Raw genomic sequence first — 10777 nt, 5'->3', positions numbered from 1 at the left:
ATATATATATATATATATAGCATGAAAATAATCTGTGTTTGTGTGTGTGTTGGGCTATGATAACCTGAACTCTCCCTGATGTTTTTGGTGGAGAATTTCGGGTGTACGTAGGCAGGTGAGGAATGCAATATTCTGCACATTTTAGGGTATGAACGTCCTTGGTGTCTGCTCTCTAGTTGCCAGGAGCAATCCAAAAATCCCTTCAATATTTCCAGATATCCCATATCTCCTTGAAGATAAAATGGCCTGCTACAGAGAGCCATGAGATATATAAGAAATTTATGTATGAAAAAAAAAATGCCGTGAATGTGTTTGATATACCATGGATCTATCATCGTCACCTCTATAAACCAATTTTAAGGTCTTTCTAACATCAAAACTTTGCTAATTGCTATGCAATTCTACAAGAAGAACATACTTTCAAAGTTGCATAAAAGATACATAAATCTGCGATTCACTGCAAGCTGGCAAGGCCCCAAGCAATTGGTTTGATGTAAGCTGCGTTTACTTCCTGAAAGTATTAGCCAAAAATAAACTTCAGGTTGTCAGTGTTTCCTGAATAAAGTCTGGACAATGGAAGATGCCTTTGCACTAAAACAGTAGACGTTCAACCCTACTGCTCCTGTTTCACTAATCACAAAAGCTTCTTAGAGCTCTCTTTTGAGGAGAGCTGCATAGCAAAAGGACAACAGAACCTTAACGGAAGCATCTTAGGGCATGAGGAGTACTAACTACTCTAGAATAAATGTATATGTGAATGTATATGGATGTTGTGTGTTCTAAGAAACAGGCCAAAAGATTGAGTGTGTGTATGTGTGTGTGTGCGTGCGCACCTGTGTGTATAAGCACATTCTAAGAAATAGAGGCAGAAACAATAATGAGATCTTCAAATAGCAGTTTTAGGCAAAACTATTGAAAACTTTTATGATTTCCCTGGGAAAGGAATTAATTTTTGTGTGTACTGAACAAACACACAGAAGTCACCACCCAAAGCACAATTTTAATATATGCAAGGTAACAAGCAATAGGAAATAACTTATAAAAATGAGAAGTAAAACAGCTTTCACGTTTCTCTAGGAAAATAATTTTGTTTATTGCTAGAATTGACTCTGACTGCTTACCAAATCAATCAAAAGTACTAGAGGAAACTGAAAATTGGTGGGGGCAGGAGGAGAAAACTAATGCAATCTATAGATGACACAAGTCTTGGGGAATGTGAGATGAAAATTTCACCCCAAAAGATCAGGCCTGTAGATTAAATAGTGCAACTCTTCTTCCCTGGGTGGGGTGGGATGAAGAGCGCCAAGCTCATGCCTTATTCTAGCAAAGAATCTCCTGGGCTTGCCATCACAGCCTTCAGCGTGGAAACAGAGATGAGGTGGCCTGCTCCTGTGCCTCCTGCTGAATCTTTGTCAGTATGATGGGTAGGCAACAATTTATTTTGAATACCTTAATGAATTGATGAAGGAATAGTATTTGCATTCCATGAAGATCAGAAGTGTCCCTGGAGACCTCCAGCACCCTCTGCTGTGGACCAAAGCTACCACTCCTGTCCCTATGTGATTCCTTCACAAGCTGGCTTCATTTAAAGACAGTTCTCCCATCTAAGCATATCCATGGCTGTTATTCTTATCACATCTCAGCTACTGGTCCACTCGTGCCTCCAAAAGTTACAGCATATGCTCATCTACAGACTATTGGAGGGAATATCACTGAGGCACTCTGCCTTCCAAGGTTCTTCACCTGTGAAGTTCTAAGGATGTTTCTAGGTTGTAAGTTTTATAATCTATAGTTACCGAACCTAGATGTAATCCCTATGGAAGTCAAAGCTCATCTAATTAAACAGATAGTCCTTTCACCTGAAAATGTATTGAAACATTTGGCTCCAATGAATAACGACACAAAAATGATTAATCAAAGACTCTGCTTCAGTTGGATACTAGATATTTCTTGTATAATTTATGTGGCTTTTACAAGCTTTAAAAACCTGTAAAGGCATATGGAGGATTAAAAAAACAAATTAAAAATAATTCCCCTTCTTACAACAGTTTTAAATATAGATTATTCAAACATTAGAATGTTATAGTATTACTCTCAGTGACAATAATACTATTTTTATTTGTATGTTTCTTTTTTATAATTTTTTATTTGAGTCTATTACTATACATACATAGTACATAATGTTTACATTCCCTTTGAGAAGTTGGTGCATGCATGTAACATATCTTAATGCCTTTTTCATCTCCATTCTGCTTTCTTCCCTTCCTCCCCCTTCTTTATTTGTTTCCCTTTGCATCCTGCTTTCTTTGATACTCTTGGCCTAAAAATACACAGTATAAAAATGTGTAATTTATGTAGAGAGAATAATATTCCCTAAGAAGTAAAATAATGAAAAATTAATTATTTACCATGCAAATAAATTCAGATTCAGAAACAATGAAATTAGTCTAAAAGAGGAAAATGATACAAAGTTCCTAAGAGTGAGATACATTTTATATGATTTCATCTAGGGAATCCGAGATTGAATAGTGCTTTGTGTATTTAGGACTAAATTGGCAGAAGACCAAAACCTAAATACATGGAAAACGCTGCAATATCAAGGAAATGGACTAAAATATGAAAGGGTTTTCTCATTTTTTGATGGCCAAATTCCATCCTGTAAGCAGTGCATTAGACGCTAATGACATACGATTTCTCACTGACAGATTTAACAGCAGCAATAAGGCCTCTCTGTCCACTGCAGCAAATTGATCCTACATGACACTGACAAGGGCAGCCTGCACTTAATGACCTCCATCGCTGAAGGATGGCAATGAGAAATGGCTGGAAGTACAAATAAATCTTGGAAAGTTTCCCTGAAACAGGTGTGCTAAAAGTAATTCGTGTGAAGGATCACAAACATAAACCCAACTTCTTAGCATTCTCCATGGTCATCTGTGGGCCTCGATCCCATATAACGTACGTTGTTTTGCTTTAATTCAAAAAATGACATCAAGATGATTTTGTTCTTACTATGGAAACACAATTTCATTAATTCCTTCTAAACTCAGAGGTTCTCTTAAAAAACACTCATGATGTTCCCCTCTGTATGCAAATATCTAATGCATTCATCATTTGCCCCAAACAGTTCTTTATAAACTATAACACGTGTCCACACTCTTTTTCCCTTGATGAGCAAAAGAACTTCAGTATGACAATTGATTATTTTCTTTCCTGATTATCAGCCACACATAGAACATGTTTACCTGCAGAAAAGATTTCAGATGAATAAAACGAATGAAAAATTATCCATAAGTGGGAAACACACTTTGTTCAATCCTATGCAGCAAAGATAGCAAGATTTGGGCAGATGGCTGTGTTTTCACTTCTTTCCCAAACACACTTATTTCTTGATCTGCTTTCATCTTCAATTATTTCAATACAAATTTAAAAAAAGAAATGTTCTCTTTCCAAGTATACTATATTTGGAAGCTTTAATTTTCATCCAAGTTGACGGGTGAAGAACATAGGGAGTTGATAAGTAACACTGCAATGAATGTAGTACTTTACTTCCCTTAAATGCTTACTGTCCCTTTACTTCCCAAGTAACTTCAAACAGGAGTTTCTTTTTTACTCTTGACTAATTACCTTGCGAGGCAAATCTTAGTTCATGGGTGAGAAAACTGAGTTTGGAAATGCAAATGAGCTAGGGATTGATCAAGCTTGCACTCAATTCCCTGCCTGTTGCCTTCTCCATGTTCCAAAACTGTGAAAGGTAAATGCGGAAGTGGGGTCTAAACCGCAATTCATATACAGCGCAACACTATAAGCAATAACAATAGAAGCCATGATCCATTAGCAGTACACTGTTTGTTGTGACTAGATGAATGGTTAAAAAATAAGCATGCCTCTATTTTTTTAATTTCAATTTTTTTTGGACAAAGATGTGAATGAAAATAATTTTATCTTTTCATTAATTGTCTGAAGAATACAGAAGAAGTGGCTATATCTTAGCATTTTAATAACTGCAACCTTTTCTTCCTTTATCACTCATGGCTCATCATGTGATATACTTTTTTTACTTTTACCATCAAAGAAGATTTTTACAAACCATATTTGGAATTCCAAGCAACTTCTGGTAACCAGAAAGAGTCATCTACTTTTCCAAGTTTCTAATTAATCTTTATCTTGAGAAAATGACATTCTCAAATAAGAAACTAACCTCCCAAAATTTGGAACACATATATCAAAGGGAAAATTTAGAGGCCCTTTGTGGGAGGTCACCTACATGTAGAGTTGAAATTTGAAATCTTAAGTCTGAAAAACTAACAAATTGGAAATTTTTGGCCAAGGTAATTAAAAACAAACTAATATAAAATAGTGAACTTGAAACTAAAATTTTCATTTCTCAAATATATTTTCAAAATTAAACTTTAAAAAATTGTTATAAATCAAGTGATACAGTACTTGCTTGGCATAGGTGAGGCCCTGGGTTTGATCTTTAGCAACAGAAAAATTTATATAAATATACAACAAAGAAAGAAAACATGCAATTATTTGTTGCATAAGGGACATCATCATAGTGAGGAGTCCCAGATTGGCTACTTTTTATGTTATATAGTACACAAGTCCAGTAATTCCTATTTATAAAATAATTAGAAAAGCCAATACCTGTTTCTGATCTCTAACTGAAGCATCAAGTGATAGCTGTTTAGCATATGCATTGAAGAAATTATCCTTTTCTATTAAGAAAATAGTCTGCATCTTCTGGTACTCTTGAGCTAAACGTAGATTTTCCTCCAACAAGTTGTCTAGCAATTCCTAGAGAATAAATATATATATATGTTGAAATATTTAAATTTGATTGACTTTTTCATATATTATCTAAAAGTGTTCCAATATATAATGTAAAAAAAAAAGAAAAAAAAAACACCCAGAAAATATTTCCTTGAACACCAGTACCTTCCTTGGATTTTTTTTTTTTTTTTTTTTTTTTTTTTTTTTGCCTTTTACAGTGATGCATGTGATTTATGTTTTTCTGCTTTTCGCTACAGGTCTTTCCATTTCCTTTTCCCACACCTCCCTCTGTCTTGCCTTTGAAGGAACCAGTCTTGGGGGCCTCCGTGCAGCTCCCCAGTGGTCCTTTATGGGTGGTTTCCCACTCTCTTCCTTTCTGCTAGCCCTGATTTCAAACAGGGAGAAGACACATTTGTGCTTAGAATTTGGTTCCTAAGAGGCTCAGAATGCTGGCATTCATGGAACACATTTGAAGCAGGAGGAAAGAATGGAAGACAGAGCAGAGAATTTAACATTCGGAAACACCCAAAGCCATTATTTGGTATTCTTATATTTTTTTCTATATTAAAGCTCAAATCTCCTTCTGTGAGCAGCTGAGAACTTTGTAACAAACTCCTGTGACTAAATAAATATACATTAAATCTAATACAAACCCTGTAGAAAATGACTTTGCATCCTTACCTGTGGGCATAGGGGCTACTGGTAACTTTAAATTAGGTACATAAATTTGGTTTAATGATTTTTTTTTAATTTTTTGCACAGAAAACTTTCTATGGCCACTTCAAAGCTATGAAATTTATCCATAACCTTAAATATTTTCAAACCTGTTAATCTTGCTGATTTGTCTTTAATTTCAAACCTGTTAATTCTCAATAGACGATTCCCACTTTCCTCTTAGGGGAATACATTTTACGCTAAAAAAAACTTATTCATTATAGTGCTATTTACAGTAGTAAAAATTTCTTAAAATCCGTAAATGTAGATTAATTATGGTGATGAATTATGATTAAATTCCTAGATGCAAAATAACCACTATGAGGTAATTAAAAGTGTTTCTTGGTAAAAACTGCCATCACAATAAACCTTTAGTATGTTGTCTAAAAATATATGTGTTATGAGAATGTGCATAGAGAAAATGTAATTCAGCAGAAAATTTCCTGTACAGTAGGGAAAGTGTATTTACACCCTTGAAGATTCATTTAGTTCAGCAAACATATTTCTCATAAAAGCCTGCATCTGTATTGATCCCCAATGATTAATACTGTGTCACAGATATTCTTCAAAAAGCCAAAATAATGAACTGAGAGCCATTGAATATGCCATTTATATGTCCTAATTCTGCCACAATAATTTAACACTTTAGAAACTTATATCAAGTAAACTTGCCAAAAAATCACATAATTTTTTTCTTTTTTTACCGGGAATTGAACTTAGGACCTTGTGTTTGCCGGTCATATTAGAAAGACAAAAAAAAAAAAATCCATAAATATTTTCCTTCAGTGGAATTAGCCTTTTAAAGATGATCGTAATAACTTTTGCTACCTTAATACTAATAGTAAGAGCCAGTTGTCAAGTAACTGATTGGAAACATAGATACATGTTTTACTGGAGCCAGGAGTAGGAACCACTTCGAGCTATTTTTTTTTTAATTTAACATAAGCATACCTCATATCCTGTTTTTCAGTTACATTTCTTTCAAGTCCTAAATGGCTACTACAAATATTTAATTTGAGAAGAGTGCTAAAAAACTTGTAAGATTTTCATCAAACCTACTTAATGGAACATAATGGGAAAAGTATTTAATTTATGCTTTCTTCACTGTGCCATGTACAGTTCTATTTCTAAATGCATACATCTTATAATTTCTGGATGATACTAATTCTTATCACTTTATATGCTCTAATTAGAGTAGATATCAAGAAATTGAGTTGTGGAATTATGCCAATGAATCTTCAAAACATTGTTACTTTAGTCATAACATTTTATATGATTTCCCTAGTAAAGAACATATGGGAGATCTACCAATACACTACCTATTCCTGAAAGTCAGTGACCTTCAGATAGGCAATAAAATTTAAGTTTTAAAAAATTTAAATAATAGTATTCTACAGACACTGAAAGTGGTTTTTACGTTTTGCAGCAGTTCCACCTCACAACTCTGACTCTTTTTAATTTTAACCAATAGCATAATAATATGGAAATTAGACAAAGGGGAAGTGATAATTATTGGTGGAAATATGTCTAGAGGAAATAATACTACCACTACTGAAAGTTAAACAGCTCATAAAAGAAGGGTGTTTAATATGGGCACAAAAATGAAAGTTAGAGGTATAACTTAGAGGTAATTATAAACTAGTAAGACAAGCTGATTTCAAGCTTTTCAACTTAAATCTAACTGAGTCTTAGTAAAAATTTTCAAGTTAAACTGTGAACTTGAAATATGTGCTTTTTGAGCTAAGTATATTAATGAAGAAATTGATTCCAATTGCTTTAGGTTAAAATAATTACATCCTGAGTTCACTTACAATATTATTCTATCTATTCTTTATTTATTCATTTGCTCATTAAGTTGTTTATTAAACATTTTTAGTAAGAATTTTCTAAAAAACTGAGATTTGATGGTATGTCTGAGTTTGTAGTCCTGCAGGAAATATTTTTAGTAAAATCACAAAAATTCATTAAAATGCAGAGTCTGACATCTTCTGTACTTTTGTTTTTCAAGACTATTAAATTTATTTAAAATTTCTAAAGTGTATAAAACTGTCCTAAAGTTAAATTTATTGCTATTTATTTAATTCTCATTATTAATCATGATTGAAATGTTAAAACATTGGGAAGACATCTTTGTAAGGAGAAGAGACATGGTTAATGTCTGCTAACAGTTTACCATTTAGAATTTAGTAAGGATAATGTTTCAGTAGATGATGTTTCTTTCCTTTTATCTCAAATTGTTTGTCAATACTTGAGGTTTAGGAGATATGACCACTTCTTATCACAATATTTTATTAGTAGCTAAAAGTGATATTTATAAGAGGTGGAACAAAAGCTAGTTTGTAAATTTCCATGAGTGGCAAAACCATCCCTAGGATATACTGAACAGAGCAGAGCTTATGCAAGCTGTTGCACAGGTTTTTAGGAAAAGAATGCATTCATGGATTCACATATTACTGGTTAGGAAACACATTCTGCAAGTTAGAATGCTCATTTAATTTGCCAACATCTAGTTAAGGACATCATTTATATTGTTTGATACTGTATCACTTGAGAAGTGAAAATCTTAGCTATGTGTAGAGAATTCATACCACAAGGTCATACAAAAAAATATTCTACGGCTATATCACATTATCCAGGCTTAGTAAGCGTTCTTCACCTGTAGTAAACCATAGATTTTCACAAGATATGTGAACCATTTGAACCCATACATAGAATTTTGGGGGACTGGCTACTGAACCTATGGTGCCAAAACTGTTGAGGAAGCACTGTTAAAGTTAGCTTCTTTTTTTTCCTCAGTAAAAATTTTGAGAAAAAAGAAGGCAGGTTGAGACTATAAGATATCCAACTAGTAGTTCCCTAGTATTTTCTTCACCTGAACTTTCTTATTCTTTAAGCTATAGTGGCCACTTTGAATGTCTCCTGCACTTTTTCCATTTTCAGATTATGTTTCTTGCTCTTTCCTTTCCCCCCCATCCTACTGGTTAAGAAGGGAATAGAGAGTTCCAATCAGAGAACTAAGTTCTTTTCAGATAAAAGCCTAAAGCATATTTTATGTTTTATCTTGTGGTATATAGCCAGGAACTTACAAATAAGGCTGAATTTGAATGTTTGCTCATGAATTTCACTCATAAGAGATAAGAACTGAGACTGACAGAGCCACCTTAACCAGAAAGAACACTCTTTATCCTAACTAGAAGAATCATATAAAAAGATAATAGAAAAGTAATAATTAGAATTAGAAAAAGACTAGCAGCTGACATTAGGGATTGGTTACCATAACCAGAAATCATAAAGACAATATTTATTGAATTTATCCTCTTAGCAATTTCTGACATACTAAGTTACTATCCTCATTCTGTAAGCCAAACTAATGAGAAGTCAGACGAAGCAAACTGTATTTTCCTAACATAGTCATAGGAATATTTTCAGTCCCACATATTTTTCTAAAACCTCGCCAACTTCCTATCAAAAGGTGGAGTCTGTGTTCCCTTCCCTGAAAGTGTGGTACACTTGTGGCTTCTCCAGCCTAATATGTTAGAAATGATGCTGTGACTTAGCAGAGTTGTTGTCAGAAAACATACAGTTCTGCCTGGCCCTCTTTTGGGGTACGTTCACCCTTGAATCCACCACCATATTATAAAGAATCTAAACCAAATGAAGAGGCCAAAGGTAAGTGATCCAGTAAACAGCCCTATTCCAGCACAAGTCTCAGCCAACAGCCCAACTGGGGGTGAATGAATTATCTGAAGAGAAATCCAGACCCCAGCCTCCAAGTGGTCCATTTGATGACCCAGAAAATGTGACATAGAGATAATCTATCCCCACTGTGTCATGTCAAATTTCTGACAGTATCATGAATATCACAGATAGCTATTTTTCACAATGAAATTTTGATATATTTACTATATAACCCTAACAAGTGAAACACAGGCATCATGTGCAAGTTGCACAGCTATTAAGTGGAAGAGTAGGATTTTGCATCCAAGGAAGAATAGCACCAGATCCCACACTCCTAACTACATGATACATTCCTTTATAGACATAGCCAGTATTCTTAACACTACGAAGTGCTGCATTCATAAAAACCTAAAGACACCAATTAAATTAGATAACTGAATTCCCTTATTGAGACAACAAGAAACTCTCTTATTTTAATCTTGCTAACACCTCACATGTTGGCATAGAAAAATGAGCTGATAAGAGAGATTAGAACTTGGACCCCTGGAAGATCCTCTTTACTGTAAGTCAGTATGGGCAAGTTGAACATAACATAATCTGTCTCTTTTGTCTTTTGGTCTAGCTGATGTCACATCGCATGATTTCACAGGCCTGATGTATTCTCTGGCAAGATCAAGTTCACAGAAGTAAACTGAGGCCTGCAGAACTCTGGACAGAGGTTGAATGCAGCAGAGTAAAGATGCTAAAGAAGCCAGCGGAGTCTGTCTATCTGGAACATTACTTCGGGAACAATCTAAATCCACTTGAACTATTTTTAAAAATTTCTAATGTCAAAGGAGATATAACAAAAAAGTCTTGATTTAAACATCCTAGAGAAATTTTGTGACTAAAATATTTGCACTGTGCACATACGGATAGAAACTCCAAGCAGCCGTCAAATACTTCACTACTAATAAAATCATCATGGCGTCTATGACCAAACAGAGTAATGTGTCATCTAAGCCCTGAGTTACTCTTATTATTGGCATTCAGATCCAGTTCGCCAAGCTGAAGAGCCAGGTCCTTCTTTCAATGACATATTGTAAAAGAGTTGTCATCTTCTGACTCAGTTCTAATCCTAACTCTTCTGTCTAATGCAATTATCTGCTGCTATTTCTGCTGATCTTTTCTGATGATCTGTCCATCATGTTCTGATTTTTGGTTAATAATAGTATCCTGCAGATGGTTCCTTGCTTTCTTGCATTTCACTGGGGTTCTTTGTGCCATTACTGCATTTCTGTAGCATAGATTGCACCACACACACTTTAGTCCCGTGGCTGGAAAGAATTGACTTCCTGCCAGAGCCACTAGAAAACAAAAATTGTATTACTGCTATTTATTGATCGATTGTACTCCAGAGCATCCTCCCATCTAGCTTGTCATTCATTATTTATTCAATGAAGCATTTATTTAGCAAACTCTTAGCTTCCTCTATGGGTCTAATTCAGTGGCCAGCCCAGGGATTAAAAAGGTAAAGCTACCATGTTCTTTCCGGGGATTACAGGCTAGAGTGGGAAGAGGCTTAAGTGTCAACAAGTTATTCAAGGTACTGTAGGGGAACAGGGGCAGG

At 34.6% G+C, this 10777-nt stretch overlaps 1 protein-coding gene and 1 long non-coding RNA gene across 2 annotated transcripts in view; one reads left to right on the top strand and one right to left on the bottom strand.

The window, feature by feature from the left end:
* LOC117283774 overlaps positions 1-9950 on the top strand; it is a 15214-nt gene extending 5264 nt beyond the window's left edge. The window contains exons 2-4 of the long non-coding RNA XR_004514813.1: positions 2706-2864; positions 5034-5317; positions 9791-9950. This is a non-coding gene — a long non-coding RNA (uncharacterized LOC117283774). The remainder of the gene's footprint in view (positions 1-2705; positions 2865-5033; positions 5318-9790) is intronic.
* Ccdc178 (coiled-coil domain containing 178) overlaps positions 1-10777 on the bottom strand; it is a 373788-nt gene that overhangs the window by 114017 nt on the left and 248994 nt on the right. Inside the window, exon 19 of the mRNA XM_033757579.1 lies at positions 4651-4800. Coding sequence (XP_033613470.1) covers positions 4651-4800 — 150 coding nt within the window. The remainder of the gene's footprint in view (positions 1-4650; positions 4801-10777) is intronic.

The sequence above is a fragment of the Fukomys damarensis genome, unplaced genomic scaffold (assembly GCF_012274545.1).
Source record: "Fukomys damarensis isolate Sample0158 unplaced genomic scaffold, DMR_v1.0_HiC HiC_scaffold_30, whole genome shotgun sequence".
Taxonomy (NCBI): Eukaryota; Metazoa; Chordata; class Mammalia; order Rodentia; family Bathyergidae; genus Fukomys; species Fukomys damarensis.
This window is presented reverse-complemented; position numbering and strand designations above follow the sequence as displayed.